Genomic DNA, 24,112 nt, shown 5'->3' on the forward strand with positions numbered 1-24,112 from the left:
TGACCCCAGGGCTCAGTCTTTCAACTGCCTGCTCTCTTTTCTCCTATACGCACGTATTTTAGTGACTTCATCCAGTCGCATAATTAGATGACTCTTAAATTTGTATCTCACGCCTGGGCCCCTCCTTGAACTTGCACTTCCAAAGGCATGCTCCACGTCTCTCCCAGGAGGCTCACGGGCACCTCAAATTTACCATGTCTAGAAGGGAACTTGCCTTGATCCTTCTCAAGGCTACCTGTCCTATGACAGGTACTGGCAAGACTGTTTCTCCTACTGCCTCGTTAGTCCTTGGTTCCTTTCTTTTCCTCATACCCTACATTCCACCTGTCAGCAAATCCTGTTGACCCCATTATTAAAAGATACAGATAATCCTACCAATTCTATCAACATAAGAAACTCTACTGTTACCACCCTGGAAAAGCCACCTCACTGCAGCAAGTCTAACTGGTTTCCCTTATTTCTCCCCTGCTTTTAAATACCTACAATTTATTCTCACGAGCCAAATAACTACGTTAAAACATAGGCCATACTGTTATTCCTCTCAAGTCCCTCTAATGGTTTCCCACGACACTCAGCTTAAGAACCCAAGTCCCAATAAGAACGAAAGGCCTGAGCTATCTGGTTTCCGAGTACTTCTGCTAACTCACCCTACAGTCTGCTCATTCACTGTGTTCCAGCCTCTAAGGCCTCTTTGCTATCCAGATCACAAATAAATCTCACTCCAGTCTTTGCACTTGCTGTGTATACTTGGGCTCTGTCTGAATTCTCTCCCTGAGTATCTGTATGGCTTGCTTCCTCACTTTCTCCAGGTGTTTGCTCAAATTCATTACTTTCTCCTATATAACTGATCACTACTTTGCAAAGAGGTCTTTTAGGGCTACTCTTCATCAATGCTCCACCCACCATCCACTGCTAACTCCTTTTGAATTTCCTCTATGACAAGAAAAATGTGCTTAATTTCACTATTCTTCCTACACTTAATTGCATTCTGACATAAACTTTTTCACTTTTTTGTCATTTACTTATTTATATCATCAGAGACTCATGTATTCCTACTTAATTCAACATGTTTTAATCCATTATTATGTTTATTTAGTTTGAGCCTCAAATTTGTGGATTTGCCTAGGGGAAGCCCCTTGAGGCTAGGGGATCCTAGTCCTTGCCACATGTCCCCATCATTACTCTGGTACAAGATGTTCTGGGTACAACTTGCATGTCCCCTCACTTTGCCTGCTATTTAGAAACCAAGATGGAAGGACAGTGGACTCACTGCTTTGGGGTGTAGCCCACGAATATATATACACATATAGATACATATGTATACATTGATAACTAATTCAAGATCTCTCTGTGTACATACATAAAATTCTGAGATCAGTTATACTTCCAATTCCAATCCAACACATCCTAGGGCTCTTCATACTGCCCTGCCTCCCGCCACATCTTTCTAAGGATCTTCTCCAGTGGCAGATAACGTGGCTGCCATTACTCTCAATATATTTACTTACTTGCTCAGGCCATTTACGAAGTTGCTAATAGAACCAAAATCCAAATGACACTGGCTGTCTCTGCTTACCACCTTGGTGTTCCCCACGCACCCCTTCAGAACTGCGGCTGCTGCTCTTGCTCCTCTCCGTGGTCCCCTGACCCTCTTCACCACCCTGGCTCCTCACAGTCATGGTTTTAACGCCTCCTTGTCAGGAAGGGGAATTGCTTGGTTATTTTTATTTAAAAAAATGTTCTTCCCTCCTTTAGGCACATTACACTGACTTAGTACTTTGAATATCGTATGATGTTTAGTGTAGAAATTGAATAACAGGAGTTCTTGTTGAGGCTCAGTTGGTTAAGAACTTGACAGTGTCTATGAGGATCTGGGTTCAACCGCTGGCCTCGCTCACTGGGATCTGGTGTTGCTGCAAGCTGTGGCTTGGATCCAGCACTGGTGTGGCTGTGGCATGGGCCGGCAGCTGCAGCTCTAATTTGACCCTTTGCCCAGGAATTTCCATGTGCCACAGATGTGTCCTTAAAAATAAAAAAAAAATTCAAAATTAATAGTAAAGCTTTCTCTCAAATAAACAAACAAAATGAACATTAAGTCAGAAAAGTGAGTATTTTCTTAAAAGGAAATTTAAAAAAAAAAAGAGAGAGAGAGAAACTTGAGGTAAATCACTTGGACACACTTTTTTTTTCCCTTGAGGTACTACCCAGTAAATTCTTTTGCTGATGAGACAATAGAAGACACAGAATTTATATTTATAACTCAGATCTATTTGCTAATTAAATTATGACAAGGTGTGAAAGTAATACCAAATTTGGCTAAATTCTGTTCCTTAAGTGGCATTATTTTCTTCCGCTACACTTTTACTGCCATTCCACGTCAGATATAAAGACCTTTCTTGTCGAATTATTTTATTACCCACCTCAAATGTAAACTATTATACTTATCAAAACTCTTGATGCACATTTTAGATACTTCTGAGGCAGTCAAGCTAGTGTAAAGGGTAAATAATGGTTCATTAAATATACATGTTGATCAGAGTTCACGTCATGGTGCAGCAGCAACAAATCCGACTAGGAACCATGAGGTTGTGAGTTCAATCCCTGGCCTTGCTCAACAGGTTAAGGATCCAGCGTTGCTGTGAACAGTGCTATGGGTCTCAGACATGGCTCAGATCCCACGTTGCTGTGGCTGTGGTGTAGGCCGACAACTGTAGCCCCAATTCGACCCCTAGCCTGGGAACCTCCGCATGCTGCGGGTGCGGCCCTAAAAAGCAAAAAGAGAACAAAAAACAGAAGTTGATCCCTTCAGGTGTATCTGAACTTAAAACTCGGGGTTCACGCTAAAAACTGCTACTGTTCAAACAGCAAAAGGCAAATTTTTTAAAATCTCAAAGATTTCAGTCAAAATAGCTCTTTCAATAGCAATCATCTATATAGTCTCCTTTATACTGAAGTTAAATTAAAAAAAAATTATTGAGTTTCCAATCCTATAAAATTTAACATAAAGTTTTGTCTGTATTTATAGCTTCTGAAAGCAGATATTATCTGGTACCTATTAATTCACCATTGACTTTTTTTTTTTTTTTTTTAGGGCCACGCCAACGGCATATGGAGGTTTCCGGGCTAGGGGTTGAATTGGAGCTGTAGCTGCCGGCCTACACCACAACCACAGCAATGCAGGCTCCTTAGGTCACTGAATGAGGCCAGGGATTGAACCCATGTCACAGATGTGGCTTGGATCCCACGATGCTGGGGCTGTGGCATAGGCAGACGGCTGTGGCTCCGATTCGACCCCTAGCCTGGGAACCTCCATATGCTGCAGCTGTGGCCCTAGAAAAAAGAAAAAAGAAAGATAAAATGTGTAAATGTAATAATAATAGCAACAGTAGTAATCAGTAATAGTATAAAGTATATATGCCTAAGGGCTTTCTGAACCCAGAGAAGGGTAATCCAGCCCAGTCTTGGTCATGGAAAGCTGCCAAAGGAAAGCAAGGCTGGTAGTCTCTAAAAAGATGAGCACTAATTACTCAGGAGAAAGAAAAGGCATTCTAAGAAACAGTACCCAGGCAAGAGGGTATGCTATACTCTGAGCCCCAAGGACTAAAAGTAAGGAACTGGCAAAGAGACATTCAGGAAAAAGGTGGTCTTTGAAGATTAATTATATGGGAGGGGGTGGGGGAAAGGGAGTGAAAAAAATTGTGGAATTCTATTTTTCCTACTTTTATTTTAACAAATTTCCTAATCACTAGTGTTGTAAAAGTATCTATTGCTAGTAAGAGAGTAACTGGCAATATTTCTTGCCCTCCAAAATTACATATGGATAACCTCAATGCTTAACAGATGACAGAAGAATCCTAAGGAAATACTGGGAAACGTTTTAAAATATATTTGAAGCTGGACTTCTGAATGGATTCTGCAATTCCAGTGGGTTTGGTTTTTTACTGACTATAATTCCTATAGCAAAAAATGAACTAAGAATTGCAAACTAAGCTTTAAGTTTCAGGCTGACAAGGCATTCCTTTTTATTTTTTATTTTTAACTTTTTTGTCTTTTGGTCCTTTTTGGGCCCACACCCGTGGCCTATGGAAGTTTCCAGGCTAGGGGTCGAATCAGAGCTGCAGCTGCTGACCTACACCACAGCCACAGCAACACCGGATCCTTAACCCACTGACTGAGGCCATGGATCGAATCCGAAACCTGATGGTTCCTAGTAGAATTTGTTTCTGCTGTGCCACAATGGGAACTCCAAGGCATTCCTTTTTAATTTTTAAGCATATAAAGGCCATTCTTTAAAAAATGACCTGAATAAACATGGCTATATTTACTAAGTGTAAAAGCTCTAATGGATAGTTGTATAATTCAGTGACTTTCAAATGGTCTACTGTTGGAAATCCTTCTCAATGTTTAAAAGTGATCAAAGCCTCAACTCTAGCAAATTATTTTACTAGTTACATCTGATACTAGTGATGTTCAAAGGCCTGTGCAAAGGTTCCATAGGCTTTGAAAATTTTTTAAAAACCCTGACTGAGTCAATTAGGAATTGGGTAATATTGGCTCCTTGTGATTCGCTGTGCCTATTTTTGCCCACGTATAACATGGAGGATAATCTCTCTCTTCTATTTTAAGAGATCACTGTGCAAAATAAGTAATCCCATCTTCTATTTTTGTTTTCTGCATATTACAATCACAAACAAAATCACAGAATGAAATTAAGAGAAGCAAATTCTTAAACGATAAGGAGAGCAAATATCTAGTTGTGTGAGTATGCTTTCTTACACATACAAACAAATATATTATGGGTCTACTTGAAAAAAACAATTATCTTACTTTCTCCATTTATCCCTTTTTTTGTTTGACTTACAGGAAAATAAAAGAAACAGAGACAGTATGTACTATATAGAGACTATTTTTCACTAGATCAACAAAGCAATAAAAAGGAAGAAAAAGAAAAAAAGACTCAAGATTGAGAGACTACATCATTGATAATAAGAAAGAAAAATCTTGAGAGTTGAATACAATGTATGATTTTGCATAGTTTTAGAAATAGTTACACACCATTTTCTAATAAGTCACTCAATATTTAAACCTAGCTTTAAAAAAGTTTATCCCAATAGAGTGCATTTCCTTATTTCAAAAGGATCATAGAAAATCCCGTCCATAGAGCAGAGTGAGTGAACCAAAAACAGATTTGGATGTCACAATTTGATTTCAAATGTAAATCTCTGTGGACTCTTTACATGTTTTATTAAGGTTTTTAAGAATGTGTATATGGTGTGACTCCACGTCTAAATGCCTCCTAGGCCCTTGCTACTAAAGGCATGGTCTACAGACCAGCAGCATTAGCATCACGGGGGAGCCTGTCAGAACTACAGAATCTGGCACCATTCCACAGTTAATGAACCAGAATCCTCAGGTGATTAGTACGCAGTGATCGTATTTTCAGTAGCAAGGCTCTAGACTATTCTCAAGATGGTTCATCAAATCAGAGCCACTTTTCTGGAGCAAAAGGGGTTGAAATATCCAGTGTCATTCATCACTGACAGAGTAAACAATGCATTGTCAACAAGAGGAACACAGCCACTGAGCTCAGGTGGCCAAGCTGGAATTTTGAGTGGACTTAGGCATGTTACTTAACTCTGTGCCTTGGTCTCATTATTCACAGAATGGAGATGCATAGGTATACCTATCTCAAAAAAATGATATTAAATATTTAAATGAACAATTACATGGAAATGCTTAGAATTAGTGCCTGGCACACAACAGGTGATCAGGAAATGTTCACTATTATCATTACTGTTAGTATTAAATTCACTTCTCACTAAGACAGAGAAAACTTGGAAGAGTGAGATGGTAGATTAAAATGGAAGTTACACCTAAATCACAGTAGTTTAAAGTAAGATTTTTAAAAAAGAATCAATATACTTTGATCAATTAAAATTAGTAGTAGGTAAAAAGCATTTAATTACAAACAGATTAACGAAGACTTGAATTTTCAGCATTTTAAAAACTGCACTGTTTCTCTCTGTTTTGAGAGTATGTTAAACGCCACACTTAGATTATCTCACCAGTCGCTTGCTATAAAGTAACGCTGTACTGCTGCCACTGGAAACTGCCCATTTGGAAAAATGCATGACATGTTCCAACTGTTTGGAAAGTCCAGCCACTTCCTGCTGCTGTTGCATAAGTTTCATTCGATGATCCTTTGCAAGACTCTGAAAAGAAAATCATTTCAAAATTAGTTGTGCATGTAACATACATTAACAGTCATTTTCACATTACTCAATTAGAATAACCACTACCTCTAGGTACCCGAGAGAGAGAAACCTAACATACCCTTAGTGTTTTTATCCCTTGGTACAAAGGAGCACTCTTGCTATTGCAAAAAACCATGTCCCCTACTGCCACAGCCACCATCAACGCCATGGCTGCCTCTGCTGCCCACCTCTTCCTCCCAAAGCCCTTGTTCTGGCTTTACACATTCTGGGATTTAAGTTTCTATTCATACCTTTTCCAGTAACCAAGAAGGTACAAAACTGTGGATTAGCTGTAATACAGTAAATGCCTATGAAATTCAAAACTCCACAAATAAAACAGGGGTACCATCTGACAATCTAGTAAACTTATCAGATCACACGATTTACTCCATCATTCGATTTTCCCTTTGAGGCATTCTAATCCTCGTTGCAACTAGTTCGGGTCCAGTCACGCCATGACATCATTTGCACTTCTTATGTAGAAAAGAGGAGGGGTATAATTTTCGCCTATTGAAAATCACCATGGGAACCAACTGATTTAACAACCAATGACACCCATGAACTCTAAGAAAAGCTACAGAAAATCAGACTCTAGAATTTCACTAAGTGAATTACATAAAAAAGGACACAGCTTAATCAAAGGTAGGCTACGTTAAAGGTCTCTGTCTTTACTGGCTTGAGTTAGTTTCAAATTTGGAAAATACACATGGGCTAAAATGAATTAGGGGAAAAACTGAAGTGACTCTCAATGGCCTTATCATGTCTAATTTGCAGTTCAGAGTTAACTTACTTAGGATATTTCTGACCTCTGTAAAAACTGTATTTCTTTGGAGACATTCTAGAAAGAATAGAAATTCTTTTGACTTGTAGAGAGGTTGCAAATTAAGAATAAGAAGCCCAAGTTTCTTGAATCTCTACTGTAACAACTATTGGGGCTGAATTATCTTGAGTCTTAGGAAGTACTGGCTACATGTATTAACCTTCAAGGAGGATTCTGTGGACCAAGACAACGGGTATGGAAACTGAAAGGCATATTTAAAAGGTACTGTAAGAATTATAGTCAATAAAGTTGATTTAAAGTAATAATGACGACCTGGTTCATTCCTAGAGATTTTGGGATGTGGTCATCTCTTTTTTTTTAATCTCGACTTAAAAAAACAAAAAAACTCTTCAAGTGATTCTGATTTACAGTGACATCTGGAAATAGCCACAACAATGTATGCACTATTCATCTCTGAGAAAGAAATCTAAATTGACCTTTGATTTTAAGCAGAACTTTGAAAATTTTAAAATAGTTTAAATGCGGACTTCCCGTGTGGCTCACAACCTAACTACTCGGCGTTGCTTTTACACTGGCGGTGGCTCGACCCCTAGCCTGGGAACTTCCATATGCCACAGGTGCGGCCCCTTGTTTTAAAAAAAAAAAAAAGTTTAAATACTTCTATTAAAAAAAAAAATCATCACAGAACCTTGAAAACATAGTTAATATAAATAAGGTCTGATCCCTCTGGGACAGAATACTTCTTCACTAAGTATTTGTTTCCAAAAGGACAGAGAATTGTTTTGGTCTTTGTTTCCTGTACAGATGATAAACCATGACAATGAACGTGCTTTCCAGGAAGGACAAAACTTTCTGACAAAGACCGTATAATTTTGTCAGCTATAAAATAAAGGGGTGGGAGTTCCTACTGTGCACAATGGTTTATGAATCTGATAGCAGTGGCTCAGGTCACTGTGGAGGCTTGGATTCAATTCCTGGCCCAGGAACTTCCATATGCGGTGTAAGTGTGGCCATAAAAATAACTAAATAAATAATAAACACAGTTAAGTGATCTGACTAAATTATTTCTAGAAGGCATTCTTGGGGGGTGGGAGGGAGCAAATCCACAGCACATGGAAATTCCCAGGATAGGGGTCACATCAGAGCTACAGCTGCCAGCCTCTACCACAGCCACAGCAATGTGGGATCTGAGTCGCGTCTGTGACCTACACCACAGCTCACAGCAACATCAGATCCCCAAGCCCGTGAGCAAGGCCAGCGATCGAACCTGCAATCTCATGGATACTAGTTGGATTCATTTCTGCTGCACCATAATGGCAACTCCTTTAGAATTCTTTTAAGAAATATTCAAGTATCAGGATTCTTTTATCCTCTTCTCCTTCTTAACTTGCTTCTTTACTGTTAAATTCTTTGCGCACCAATATAATTACAGCATTGTTGAGAGCTGTGGTGTAGGTCGCAGAAACAGCTCAGACCTTGTGCTGCTGTGGCTGTGGTGTAGGCCGGCAGCTGTAGCTCTGATTGGACCCCTAGCCTGGGAACCTCCATATGCCGTGGGTACGGCCCTAAAAAGACAAAATAATAATAATAATAAATATTAACATACCACATAAAAGCAGTAACAACATATTAGTTGAGTCAAACACTGGCTCTAACGTTGACCTTCATGAGTGCAAACAAGCTGATTAAGACAGTAATATTTTACTTACCTGTGATAAGAAACACTATCCTAAGTGCCTTGAGCATCTCTCTGAGCACCGCTTTCACAATTAAGATTGCTGAGGACAGGAGGCACATTCTTTTACCTAATTTCCCAGAAAGTCAAATGTACATACTTGAGAATTAAACATAGCTCACTAAGTGTATCTTTCTGAAAAACTTTGCTCAGTTGCACTCCTTTGGTGACCCAAAGTTGTGAATTCAATAAATCTCTAAAATTGCTAAAAATGACTTCAAGCAAGGCATTATTCTTCATGCTATGAAGTAAACAATAAGGATTAAGACAATGAGTATCATAAAACCATAAACTGTCAGCTACATTGTAAAGCCTCGCAAAAGAAAATCTGCAAATAGAGACTACTACTGAATCATAAATGGAAGCAATCACATGAAAAAGCCTGTGACTTCAAATACAAATACGTGCGAAAAATACTGTATGAATCACAACATACCGCCCTATTCACAGGAACTTACCTCAAGCTGATGCAGAAGAGCTTTTCCTTTTTTATTTATTTCTACCATCAAGGTAAATATGGCAACTTTAATATCCTGTTCCACCTGCTTCTGATTTTGATTTACTTCAATTATCCTGAAAATTAAATGGAAGGGGGAAAGTCTAAGGCTGAATATTTTATAATACGCAATATTGATTTTTTACAATGTAATACAACATGTAATATTGATTTTTACAATACGTAAAATTCACTTTTTTTCTTTTATGGCTGCACCTACAACACATGGAAGTTCCTGGGCCAGGGATTGAATCTGAGCTGCAGCTGCGACCTATGCTACATCCTTTAACCCACTGTGCTGGGTCTGGGATTGAACCTATGCCTCTGCAGACCCAAGCTGCTAAAGGTGGATTCTTAACCCACTGCGCCATGTTAAGAACTCCGGTATTGATTTTTTTAATATCTAAATTAGACCAAAATGTTTTCAGCTCTTAAAAGCTCAGCTATTTCTAAGGATCTTTCAGTTTAAATTTGACTTTCTTTCTTTTTTTTTTTTTTTGTCTTTTTGCCATTTCTTGGGCCATTCCCGTGGCATATGGAGGTTCCCAGGCTAGGGGTCCAATTGGAGCTGTAGCTGCCAGCCTATGCCAGAGCCAGAGCAACACAGGATCCGAGCCACGTATGTGACCTACACCACAGCTCAAGGCAATGCTGGATCCTTAACCCACTGAGCAAGGCCAGGGACCGAACCCGCAACCTCATGGTTCCTAGTCAGATTAACTACTGCGCCATGATGGGAACTCCAAATTTGACTTTCTTAAAGATGAGACAGCAGAAATATAACTCTTCCAAAACACAGTCATTTAATTCAATCTTAAAATGAAAATGCATAGGAGTTCCTGCTGTGGCTCAGCAGTAATGAACCCAACTCCTATCCTTGAGGATGCAGATTTGCTCCCTGGCCTTACTCAATGTGTTAAGGATCCAGTGTTGCCATGAGTTGTGGTGTAGGTGGCAGATGAAGCTCAGACTCCTAGTGGCTGTGGTGTGGGCGGGCAGCAGCTGCAGGTCCAATTTGACCCGTAGCCTGGGAACCTACCTATGCTGAAAAGCAAAAAAAAAAGAAGAACAAGAAGAAAACTGCAAGGGAATGAACACATTTTAAATAAATATTGTTTAGAAAGATTATGATGACACTGGGGAAAATTCTTAGCCTCAAAGGATGGAAAAAAATGACTTATAAACAAGATAACGAATGAATGAGTTCTATTATATTCACTGCAACTAAGAAGGAGACAAACCTAAATGTGCCGCCACTCTTAGTCACCTGAGCTGCTACAGTATTCACTCTATCTGAACAAAAGCCAATAAACAGAAGTCTGCTCCTTTTAATAACACATTTGTCTTGAAATAAGCAGCCAAATAGCCAAGTTTTATCAACTACCATATACATTTTTTTTTTTGATTAGAGAAAACAGAAATGCTATTCTCATAGAGATTAAGACAGATAAAGAAAAAATACCTAGCATCACACTAGAATATCTTACAGGAGCAGAAAAAGAATAGCACATTCATCACCAAACATTTTGCAGTAAATAGAAGACTTCATTTCTTCTGTCTGCTTTTCCTATAGCTACCCTCCAAAACTTAAGATCAAATGAGCAGGAATTTTATCCCTCATTGGAATTTTTTTAATTGAAGTATAGTTGATTTACAATGTTGTATAAATATCGGGTGTACAGCAATGATTATACAAATACGCGCGCGCGCGCGTGTGTGTGTGTGTGTGTGTGCGTGTTGTATATGTATTCTTTCTTTTTCATATTCTTCTCCCTTCTGGATTAACTAAAATCTTTCTATATCATAATGTATTATTTTATTTAAAAAAAGCATAAATCACTAAAAAAAAGGTAAAGAAACTAATTTGGAAAAGTCACACTTTGATTTTAAGATTTATTATAAAAAGGTCTAGTCATGAAGACAGTGGGGCATTAGTAAAAAAGAACAGAATAGAGTTCAAAATAACTTCATATACATGTGGTCAACTGATTTTCTATAAAGGTGTCAAGGCAATTCAAAGCAATAGGAATCTTTTCAACAAATGGACCAAGTGCTGGAATAAATGGACAGCCATATGTTAAAAAAAAAAAAAAAAAAAACCTGGCCCATAGCTCATACCATGTACATAGTAAGAAAAAAGTCAAAAGGGTAAATTTCATCAAGGATGGATCTTTTATTTAAAATTAGTTATTTTACAATTGCTACTGTTTGCCACTAGATGGTAGAAATTATCTATCCTACCATTCTATAAATATGCATTATATATTTTCAATTACTCAGATAAAAAAATTTTAAACTTATCAGCTACATTAATTTGGCAAAATATAGTACTGTGATTAGGAAATGGTAAAGAAAATCATATTTGGTCAACTACAGCTCTTCCATGAAACAGAAAGGTAAAATGAAACGAGAGCCAATACAAAATAATAAAACTAAAAGACACACCATAGAATTTTTATTGCCACGATGTATATTAATAGTAAATAAATATAATAATAATACCAGGGCATCAAGAAAAGGTTAAATTATGCTTAAAATCTCCTTCAAGGAAATCAGGTAAACCAAGAAATTCCTTCCGGGGGTGGGTGGCGAGAGTACCAGCTGCCCCACCTTAGCCATGTTCCAAATGATGAAAGCATAACAGACTGTGCTGACTGATCTCAAGGAAGACGAACTACAAAAGACCAACACACTTTTCCCTGGGATTAACATTCAAAGCCCCTGCAAGGCCTCTCTTATTCAAGCTCTTTCTAATAAGCGTTTCTTGATCTCTTTAGGCAGTGGCAAAACAACAAAGAAAGGGGACAAGGGAGCTCATAGGTTCTGTAAAAGGTCAGTGTGTGCGCTCCCCAAATGGGGTAAAAAGGAGGGTAGACAAACGGCCTCTTTCGCAGGGAGGTCAGTTGTTTGTTCCCCTGGCCACTGAACTCTAAGACATGTATGTCCCTTTGGACAATTTGATGATTTGCTCCCTTGGAGGACAAAAGGCCTAACGGGGAACATCTACAATCGGTTGAAGTACTGCATCTGACAAGGAATAAAAGGTACGTGAAACAGTTTTAACAATCCCTGTCTCCTGGTGTCCAATCATCTCTACTTCGTTGCAATTAAAAGATGAGGGCCCATGGGAAGCATTTCAAAGTTTAGCAATCCTTAAAATAGCAATTAGTTAGATAGTCATGGGTAAAATATATTCTGGCATTTCTTGAAAAATTGGAAAACATCAGATAATTATAAATTATTAATAACTAACAAATAAGCTGTTACTAAATGTAGCTTATTATCATAATAATTTTGAAATTTCATGGCTGAATCACTTTCCAATCTAAAGTTTCTAGAAATCCAAAGATTCTAAAAAGTCTTATCAAGTATGTATTATTAGACCCATGCGACAGCTTACTTGGTTACAATTCACCATGAGCTAAGTAAAATGCCTGCTAAGTTAATATACTTAACATACTACATAAAAATCTTTTAAATAATATAATAAATATATAAATTTACCTGTTTTGGATTTGATTTCCTGTAAACTTTATGTATTTTGTTTTTTCCATCAGTTTGGTGATTAGTGTATCTATGATCACTTTCTGATTCTGAAAAGCTTCTTCTATAAATTGGTATCTGAAGAAATAAATGAGACAATTATTTCATGCAAATGTCTGCCTAAAAAGAAAAACCCGGAGCAAGCAATTAATACCAAACTATTTAAGATAATGACCATCAAGGATACAAATAATCATCTTTTACAAATACCAAATATACACATAAGACAAGTTTTTCCCTCCTCTCAAAATTATCCCTTAAGAGTCTTAACAGATATACCCCATGGACATTTTTAAAGCATTCTGAAAATGTAATGAAGACATTCATCATCCAAGCTTTGACAGGTTTAACAGGCTCCCTCTGCAGACTTGGCAAAAAGTAATCAGATATTAACTATTTTGCAATTTCATAATTATCAAAGTTTGATGCTTTTATAAATAAATATTTTGAAGATCACTTTTAAACAACAGGAAGTTGTGCTATGGGTCACAAATCACAAATACTACATGCTTTTAGGACAAATGAGGGGAAGTGAGGGAAGGCAAGGACAAAACTCCTGATGTTACATCTTGCATGTGATAAAGCACTAAGCAAGGAGCTCCTCTGTGATGCAACAGGATAGGTGGCTCTGCTATAAATCTTGGACCTTGGCACAGTGGGTTAAAGGATCTGGCTGTGGTGTAGGTCACGACTGCAGCTTGGATCTAATCCCTGGACCAGGAACGCCATGTGCTATGGGTCGACCAAAAAAGGGGGTGGCCGGGGCAGGGGAAAGCATTAAGCAACAGTATCATGAAATACGTAAGTTTTTAAAAACTGCCTTGGAAGTGAAGATGATAGCCTCTGACAAATTATGTAAGATGACTCGAGCTTATTTCTGGGGAAATAAGACAGTGTGTAAGTAAGCATAGAGTTTAATTAAAAGTTTCATATAATGAACAAAAGGAAGATACAACATAATATTAAAAGAAATGGTCAAACTGGTCATCGGTATTTTAGGTGTATCTTAAACTCAATGTAAAACTGGCAATATTCCATTGGAATGTAAGCTGGTAATGGAGAACAGTATAGAGGTACCTTAGAAAACTGTACATAGAACTACCGTATGACCCAGCAATCCCACTCTTGGGCATATATTCTGACAAAACTTCCCTTAAAAAAGACACATGCACCTGCATGTTCATTGCAGCACTATTCACAATAGCCAAGACATGGAAACAACCCAAATGTCCATCACAGATGATTGGATTAAGAAGATGTGGTATATACACAATGGAATACTACTTGCCATAAAAAAAGAACAAAACAATGCTATTTGCAGCAACATGGATGGAAAGAGAGACTCTCATACTGGGTGAAGAAAGTCAAAAAGAGAAAGACAAATACCCTCTGACATCATCTATGTCTAGAATCTAATATATGGTACAAATGAAGCTTTCCACAGAAAAGAAAATCATGGACTTGAAGAATAGACTTGTGGTTGCCGAGGGGTAGGGAGTGGGATGGATGGGGTGCTTGTGGTTAATAGATGCAGACTATTGCCTTTGGAATGACAGGCGATGAGCTTCTGCTGTACAGCACTGGGAACTATGTCTAGTCACTTATGATGGAGCATGATAATGTAGAAAAAAGAATCTATATATGTATGTGTAACTGGGTCACCATGCTGTACAGTAGAAAATTGACGGAACACTGTAAACCAGCTATAATGGAAAAAAGAAATCATTACACTTAAAAAAAAAACTTGCAATATTCCATTATGACGTTTTCTAGTTCTCTTTCATAGCTAGTGTTCATCAGGTTTGAGAAATTTTCCTTTTATTCTTAGTTTGCTAAGATTTTATATCATGGATGTATTTCTTTACTGAATTCTGCCTCTACTGAGATGATCATATAATTTTTCCTTTATTCTTCCAAAATGATGACTTACTTGAATAATTTTCAAAGGTTAAATCACCATGCTACTGGATTTGGTTTCCTAATGTGTTTCTTAGAAATTTTAAGTTCATTTCATGGATAACACTGCTTGGTAATTTTCATTTTTTTTTCCTCTCATAAAACAACTTGAAGAGAATTAATTATTTTACAATTCTATGGACAAGAAGGAATAGAAAATGTATTTTTACCTTACCTATTTTGTAGATTCATCAGTGAAATCATTTGGGTCTATAGTTTTCTTTGTGGGAAAGTTACATATAGATTTATAATAAATTTTAAAAGACCATTTTGATTTTCTATTTTATCTTGCACTAGTTTTGGTAAATGTATTTTCTAAGAACTAACTCATTTCACGTAAAAATTTTCAAATTTAATGAAAGATAACATTTTTATATTTTTAAGTGCCTGTACAAAATGTGGCAAATGCCCTCTTTTCACCCCTGGCATTGGTTATTTGAGCCTGTTCTTTTTCTAATCACTAAAGAGATTTGTTAATTTTATTAATATTTTGATGGATCCAATTTGGGGCTTTGGCTATTTCATTAAATTTTGCATTGTCTTTACTGGATCCTTTTGCTACTTATTTCGGCTTTAATTTGCTACTTTTTACAACCTGAGATAAATGTTTAGCACATTTATTTATCCTTAATATCTAATATATGCATTTAATGATATATATTTTCCTCTGGCTTTAGCAGTATACTTAAGAATGGTATTTTCACTATCATTGAGATAAACATAGCTTCTAATATCTACTGGAATTTTTTTGATATTTTATTTACATTTGTTTTTAACTGATTCTTTTAAAAATAATTTCAAAGTTATATAGCACAGAGATCTCACATATACCTTTATAAAGATTAATTCCTTTATCAAACATTGCCTCACCACTGCCCTTTAACGCCTTAATAATTTGCATGCATTTCCTAAAGGCAAGGATATTCTATTATGTAACCATAATTACTAAATACAGGAAATTTGACACTGAGATAATACTTTCATGTAATCTACAGACCATACTCCAGTTACGTAATTTGTCTCAGTCACGTGCCCAGTAACATTTTTCCCCTCTAGTCTGGGATACAGTCCAGGATCATGTATCAGTGCATTTAGTTTTCATATGAATTACATTTCATTTTCAAAAATATGGAGATTTTTCTCATTATTGTTTTCTAGATTGACTGTACTGAATTCACACAAGAATTTATGACTTCAATTCTTTGAAATGTAAAACTGCCCTGGCATATGGTTAGCTTTTTAGGGCCACACCTGCAGCATATGGAAGTTGCCAAGCTAGGGGTCCAACTGGGGCTGCAGCCGCTGGCCTATGTCATAGCCACAGCAACATCCAATCCAAACTGCTTCTGTGACCTACACACTACAGCCATGACGGATCCTTAACCCAATGAATGAGGCCAGGGATCGAACCTGTATCCTCATGGATGGATACTAATTAGGTTTGTTACCTGGTAAGCCACACAGAACATCCAATTTTTCTTTCCGTGTTTGAAAATCATGTGCACTGGCGTCCAGTTGTGGCGCAGTGCACCAAGGATCTGGAGATGTCACTGCAACAGCTTGGTTTGCTGCTGTGGTGCAGGTCCATTACCTGACCCGGGAACTTACACTATGTTCTAAGTAATGTTATTTTTCTTTAAATGTTCTAAGGCTGTGCGGAATATAAATTTAGAACTGCTTTATATATTTTAGGTAGAATATTTTATGGTTATGAAGTATCTCTCTTTATCCCAAATAAAGTACTTTGATACAGCAGCTGACCTCTGGTTAGTGTTTTTATGGAATGTCTTTTCCCGTCCCTCTTTTTTATATACATAGGCTTTACATATTTTTCTTATAAAAAGCAAGTAGCACATTCTCCATTAGCTTTCTTATCCAGCCTGCAATCTTTTAATTTAGAATACTTTATCCATTCACATTTATTATGATTACAAATACATTTACAGATCTAACAACTTAATAAAGCCTTATTAAATCCCTTTTGTTCTTTTTTCCCTTTTTTCTTTTTTTGGCCAGCGTTTAGACTGATTATTAATTTTTCTGCTTCCTCCCTCTCTTACCTTGGTAATCCTATTGACTTGCACTATTCTTTTAGTGACTGCTCTACATCAGAAGATGCAGGTATTGATGTATCATCTAATATTAATTTGTAGTTTACTACCTTCTTCTTAAACAACACATGAACACAAACTCTGTTCTGTATCCTCCTAACATGTGGTATGTGATATATCACACACACATGACACACACCAAGACATTATTATTTCTTAAGTCAATAACATTTTAGATTTACTCACATAACTTTTTTTCTTTTTTAGGGCCACACCCACGGCATATAGAGGTTCCCAGGCTAGGGGTCAAATCGTAGCTACAGCTGCCAGCCTATGCCACAGCCAAAGTAATTCAGAATCCGAGCTGTGCCTGTGACCTACACCAGACCTTACAGCAACGCCGGATCCTTAACCCACTGAGCAAGGCCATGGATACTAGTCGGATTCATTTCTATTGCACCTCAATGGGAACTCCCAGACTTACCATTTTTAACTGCTCTTCGTGCTGTCATGCATCACCTAGCATTCTTCTTCTGACTCAAGTTTGCTTCTGTGAGTGTTTACTGGGGAATGTATTCTTCCAGTTTATTTTGTCTGAAAACATCTTTGTCATTAACTTTCAATTCTGAGGACTATATTCATTGGGTATAAAATTTTAGTTTTGTGGTTATTTTCTTTTTGCACTTCAAAAAGATTATTTTTTAATTATTCTGCTGGGAGTACTGCAGCTTCTAGAACATAGGCCAGATGTCTTTCTTCAGTATTACAAAGTTCTAAGCTATTACATTCTTTCCTCAAATGCTGTTTCTTTCCCATTCTCTCTCTCCTTCTTGGGTCCCAATTGCACCCTGTATTAGATCATCTCCATCCCTCTTCCATTTTCCATCTTTCTGTTTATCGTGCTTCATTTAGTTATTTTCTCCTAGCTCATTACTCATTTTCTGGCATACCAAATCTGCTGTAAACGAGTTAATTTCAGTTATTGTAATACCAAGTTCTAGACTTTGTTCACATTGCCTTATTTCCCAGCATACTTGGTTACTTCGAATTGTGAGCTGAACCATTTTAATGAAACTCATTAAATAAACCTGAGGTCTAGGATGATGTTTTGTTGCTCCAGGGAGGATTTCATTTTATTCTACCAGGTACTCTGAGGTACCAGCAATACAATTCTGATTTAATCCCACTCTGGCTACCGAGAAGATCCGATTCTGCACTTTTGGAACCTACCTGTGAACAACTATGTACCAGCTAGCTCATCTTTTCTATGACAGTGTAGACTTTCAGGATCCCAACTCAAGGCAAGGAGAAGTCTTTAACCTCTGAAATCCCCAAAGTCCAATCCCTGTCTTTCAGTCCTGTGAGCCTTATTATTATTTTTTTCCCCATTTTTTTTTTCTGTGAGCCTTATTAAACGTACCCCTCAATCACTAGCCAAGTGCTTCCAAGGGGAAAAAAGCCTATACCTTTTTCTGTTCCCACTCCATGCCAATCCTGGCCCATTAGCTCTTAATTATCAAGCTCTAAAATATCCCATCAATGATTTCTGTATTTTTCCCATGTCTTCTAAGTGACCCTCACTGGTATGGTTGGTCAAATTATCTAGTCTGCCACTATAGGGAGCCCAGAGCATTTTCACCAATTATATTTGCATTGATTTATCAGAATCTGTTTTTAAGTCAGTTGCTGTTAATTCAAATGGCTATGGAAGACAGCTTTCAAAGTAAGCTTTGGTAGGGACTATGATGATTTAGAAAAGCCTTCCCGGAGTTCCCGTTGTGGCGCAGTGGTTAACGAATCCGACTAGGAACCATGAGGTTGCAGGTTCGGTCCCTGCCCTTGCTCAGTGGGTTAAGGATCCAGCGTTGCCATGAGCTGTGGTGTTAGGTCGCAGACGCGGCTCGGATCCCGAGTTGCTGTGGCTCTGGCGTAGGCCGGAGACTGCAGCTCCGATTCGACCCCTAGCCTGGGAACCTCCATATGCCGCGTGAGCGGCCCAAGAAGTAACTAAAAAGAAAAAAAAAAAAAAAAAAAGAAAAGCCTTCCCATTCTAAAGAAGACTAAAGTCAATTCCAGCCAAATATTGACATGAGAGTATATGGAGCCCAGGGCTAGAATAGATTCCATTTTATTAAACCAAACAAACCCCGATCAAACCAAAATCAAAGATCTAACTTTTTTTTTTTATATGTAAAATCTCATTTACAACACTGGCAACTAATTCCATGCTTTTTTAAAAACTGTGTAGGGGAGTTACTGTTGTAACTAATATCTATGAGGCTGTCTTTCCGATCCTTGTCCTTGCTCAGTGGGTTAAGGATCCAGTGTTGCCATGAGCTGTGGTGCAGCCCAGAGATGTGGTTCAGATCCCATGTTGCTGTGGCTGTGGTGTTGGCTCCAACTTGATCCCTAGTCAGGGGCCTTCCATATGCCACAGTGCAGCCCTTAAGAAAAAAAAAAGCATGTAGGCCAGTGGTTTGGTGACTTTGCTCTCCAGGGCATTTGGTAATATCTGGAGAGTTTGGTTTTCACAACTGGAAGAATGCTATTGGAATCTGTTAACTAGAAGTCAAAGATGCAGTTAACACCATACAAGGCACCAGACAGCCCCCCACAACACAGAATTACCTGGCTCCAAAGTTTGCAACACCCAAGGTGAAAAATCTTGAAAATCTTGCAACAGGCCAACATACTGCTAGCCAAACAAAACATTATCTGCAGACCGACATTGGGTTGGGGTGCCATCAATTGTCTAGTCCTCATAAAGCTGTGTTATAAATCTATGTACATAATGAAAGATGCTGGTACCTATGCTCTTTATGTTCTAACAACTGGCAGTCCCGACACGTCAGTTTGTCACATGTTTCACAGTAAAGCTTCAGCTGCTCCTTCTTATGAAAAGGACAAAACACTGGTCGCTGACTGGTCACACCAACTGCCTCTGTGGAAACAATGGGAGGCAAAAAGAAGAAATTCACATAATTAAATAGTGAATAATTCCTGGATGGTTCATTTATATTCAAATCCGTTGTGATATAAAGGAGCTGCAGTTTCACCAACACCATCATTGCCACTAGGTTTTATAATATAGCCCAGATAAGTGAGCGGGACCTAAATGGAATAAATGTGGGTGATTACCTTTTTAATGCAAGGCAGAAAAATGTGTTAAAGGGGTGATGGGAAAATTATTTCCCCACTTTTGCAAAATTCCTCAACAGAGCATACGCATCAACATGGCTAATCATAAAGTTTTTGCTATTAACAGTTATCCAACGTGGAAATAAAACTCGGCAAGGCTTATGTTACAATGTTAAACGGAAAAACGAGAATACAAATAAGTAGAATACAAAGCTACGTTGAGAGAAATTAAATATAAAATGAACTAAAATGTATAGAGAGGGTAATTAAGATAAATTTAAAGATAAAAACGAAAAGGTAACCTACTATCTAGTCATATCAAAAAGAAAGGAAAAATAAATAAAATTCTGAAAAAAGGAAAAATAACCAAGTAGAGAAAAATACATTAAAAGAATACTAAAAGCACAACACATCAAGACTGAAAGGAGGAGTTCCCGTCGTGGCTCAGTAGTTAACGAATCTGACTAGGAACCATGAGGTTGTGCGTTCGATCCCTGGCCTCACCCAGTGGGTTAAGGATCTGGCACTGCCGTGAGCTGTAGTGTAAGTAGTAGACGAGGCTTGGTTCCCACGTTGCTGTGGCTGTGGCGTAGGCCCGATTAGACCCCTAGCCTGGGAACCTCCATATGCCACGGGAGAGGCCCTAGAAAAGACAAAAAAAAAAAAAAAGACTAAATGGAATTAATTCCAACAATGAATGTATAGTTGGTTCAATATCAGTACTGTCATAGCTCCCTGCACTCTTCTCCCTAAGGTTCATGCCATCCGGGCATCACAGTAGGCAGGGTGACCACACCTCCTTAGCTGGCTTGCAACAGCCTGCTTTGCGTCGGCTCCTCAGGAATAATTATTGAGATTCTGATGGAGACGATTAAGGCATTAGTCACCCATTTATAGACTTCCTTTATTTATGAGGAATTTAGACTCTGACTCACAGTCATCCTCCTAGCCTAAGTCTCATCAACACCCTGGATGATTTAGAAGTCCCCAGAGTACCACAAGCCTCTCAGACTTTTTCATCTCTGAAAACCTGCACCTCATTTTAGCTACTTATTCAATTTACTACACATCATGGTCTCATCCTAGATTTTTTTCTTGTCCATTGCTCTTCCATTTCTGTAATCATAAATTCAAACATCCCACTTTAATAACTTCTGCTTTCTCAGCTTCCAATTCTTAACTACTCTCACTGTAGCTATCGCTATTGCTAGTCCCTAATCCTTTCTTTCACCCTGTCAGCTGACACCATCAACTTCACTGCCTTCATACAGCTAACATCCCCACTAATTCATGCCAAGGCTTGGCATTTTCTGCATCTCTCACCCTGCGGAAATTCAAGAACACCGGTCCAGCTAATCTCCAACCCTAAATAGTTTGGTCCTTCTCTATCCCCACATCAGACTGGCGAGAACTGACAGATTAAGTTTTAAGAACTGTATCAGAGGGAACCTTGATGCTACTATGCAATCCAAAGCTCAACTCTCTTTTAACTGGAATTATTTCCAAGAATAACTGGAATGTGGAATCCTTCACATTCTTTACTTTAGTCCTATGTCCTCTGCTCTCCTTTTAAATAACTGACTACCTTCACAGAAAAGCAGGTCTTTCTAGCACTAATCTATTATAGTTACCTGGGTCTATACCTGGCCTTTGCTCCCTTGTGTCTTCTCTTCATCGGTGATCTCAGAAGTGACATTCTCCTTTCCCTGTGCGTCCTCAGCTCTTACCACTCTTCCTCTTGCATCTTACTATTCAGCTACACTCAACATCCCCCTCTGGAAATGGGTGCATGTGCTTCACTTTGCCCACCCTTCTCCTTCCTGTAATGAATTTCTATTCATCCTTGAAACCTCAGGTTTGGCCTTTAATGCAAATCCCCAAATCTGAGTTTGGTACTCCTTTCACGTGCTCCCAAGGCCTGAACTATGATTCCTAATTTGTTTAGTCTTCATCATACTATTAACTCCTGGACGGCAGGAAGTATCTGTCTAATTCACCTTTCATCTTTTTAATCTAGCACACTTTCTGGAATATAGAATAGGTGTACAAACAGTACTTGACTCAATGAATAAAAAGCAGTGAATTAATTTTTAAACAAAGATATATTAATGAGTCACAAAACCAAATGAGGTTCTGACAAATATTACAATACGGATGGAGCCTGAAAACATTGTGGTAAGTACAATAAGCTGGACACTGAAGGAAAAATACCGTAGGATGTCCACTTGTATGAAATACCCAAAATAAGCAAATTCACAGAGACAGACACAGGACTAGAAGTTAGCGGGGGCTGCTGGTGAGAAGGACATAAGGAGTCATTATTTGCTGGGTACAGTTTCTTTGCGGGGCTGCTAAAAAAGTTTTGGAAACAGCTAAGTGCTGATGGTTGCATAACAATGTTGAATACAATTCATGCCACTGATCTGTATACTTAATATGGTTAGAATGTCAAATTTTAAGTTACAGATATCTTACTATAATAAAAAATAATACATTTATAGAACAAATATCATGAAACAGCCTTACCATAAGAATATCATAGAGAAAAAAGTTTTAAAACTTTTTTAAAGCTCATCTGTTATCATCTTAAAAATAAGATAAGAAAAAAGTTTTAAAAGCTACTTTCTTCCTCATTTGCTATACATTCACATAAGGCATTTATATGAGGATGGTGAGTATAAATATAAAGCAGAACAGTTTATCTATTCATACTTACCGACATTTATAAGTATTCAAATATAGACTATAAACAACATAGACTTCCTTGTATTAAAATACAAACTATATTCAATACTTACTGGTGTATCCGAACAAGTCAGTATGGGAAGAATGACTATGGAAGGGATAGAGAAAAAAAGAGATAAAAACTATTACCTGGAGATACTTCTTCTTTCTGTCTCACAGTGTGGTCTTTTGTGAATTTCACCCTTTGATGAGCTCGGATGCATGTCTTGCAGAGCCATTCAACACACTCTACACAAAACCCATTAGCTTCTGCATTATCCTCACAGCTTGTACATACCTAATAAAAGAAACATGTCCCATCAATTTTTGAGATAAAAACACAACATGTAAGAAAAGGTAATCAGGCGTTCCCGTCGTGGCGCAGTGGTTAACGAATCCGACTAGGAACCATGAGGTTGCGGGTTCGGTCCCTGCCCTTGCTCAGTGGGTTAACGATCCGGCGTTGCCGTGAGCTGTGGTCTAGGTTGCAGACGCGGCTCGGATCCCGCGTTGCTGTGGCTCTGGCCTAGGCTGGCAGCTACAGCTCCGATTCGACCCCTAGCCTGGGAACCTCCATATGCCGCGGGAGCGGCCCAAGAAATAGCAAAAAAAAAAAAAAAAAAGACAAAAAAAAGAAAAGGTAATCATATTCTAATGACATACCAAGCATGCTTGTCTCTGTCAGTTACCTCCCAGTGTTCATAAACTTAAACTGATACTATGTTTAAACTGATACTATGTTTTCAACTATAAACATATGAAATGGAAAAAAAAGACATTAGCCCTAGTTCAATGTCAAATATTCCAGGCACTATGCTATTTGTTGAGGATACAACAATCAGAAAAAGCAAACCCAGTCCCTGCCCTTTTGACACCTGGGCTCCTAGATGGAAGTGTGGGTTCAAATCCCAGTTCTTCTACTTACTAGCTGAATAGTCTTGGGCAGGTGACTTAGAATGCTCATCTTTAAAATAGCGGTGTTCCCATCATGGCTCAGTGGTTAACGAATCTGACTAGCATCCATGAAGGCGCAGGTTCAAACCCTGGCCTTGCTCAGTGGGTTAGGGATCCAGCATTGCTGTAAGCTGTGGTGGATAGAGCTCTCAGATCCTGGGTTGCTGTGGCACAGGCCAGCAGCTACAGGTCTGATCTGACCCCTAGCCTGGGAACCTCCATATGCCGCAGGTGCGGCCCTAAAAAGCAAAAATAAATAAAACAAAATAAAAGAAAAATAAAATAAATGATAACAACATGGATTTTACTGAGTGGTTCTGAAGACTAAACATGAGAAAGTCACATAATAATCACACTAACATAAAACTACAAATTGAGAAGTGCCATAAAGGAAAAGAAGCCGTCAGCACGTATGATGGAGGAAAGTGATCTGATTCCAGTGGGGTGGTAGGGCTGGGGAAAGCACAAGGAGAGAGAGCC

General features: G+C 38.2%; 1 protein-coding gene across 4 annotated transcripts in view; it reads right to left on the minus strand.

The window, feature by feature from the left end:
• The window catches only part of TRIM24 (tripartite motif containing 24), a 96,427-nt gene that overhangs the window by 29,848 nt on the left and 42,467 nt on the right, over nt 1-24,112 (minus strand). For all 4 annotated transcript variants that reach the window (XM_047763040.1, XM_047763037.1, XM_047763038.1 and 1 more), the window contains 5 exons: nt 22,829-22,976; nt 19,625-19,757; nt 12,771-12,887; nt 9,229-9,343; nt 6,066-6,212 (listed from right to left, as the gene is read on the minus strand). In XM_047763040.1, the coding sequence (XP_047618996.1) occupies nt 6,066-6,212; nt 9,229-9,343; nt 12,771-12,887; nt 19,625-19,757; nt 22,829-22,976 (660 nt within the window). The remainder of the gene's footprint in view (nt 1-6,065; nt 6,213-9,228; nt 9,344-12,770; nt 12,888-19,624; nt 19,758-22,828; nt 22,977-24,112) is intronic.

The sequence above is a fragment of the Phacochoerus africanus genome, chromosome 16, assembly GCF_016906955.1.
Source record: "Phacochoerus africanus isolate WHEZ1 chromosome 16, ROS_Pafr_v1, whole genome shotgun sequence".
In the NCBI taxonomy this organism is placed as follows: domain Eukaryota; kingdom Metazoa; phylum Chordata; class Mammalia; order Artiodactyla; family Suidae; genus Phacochoerus; species Phacochoerus africanus.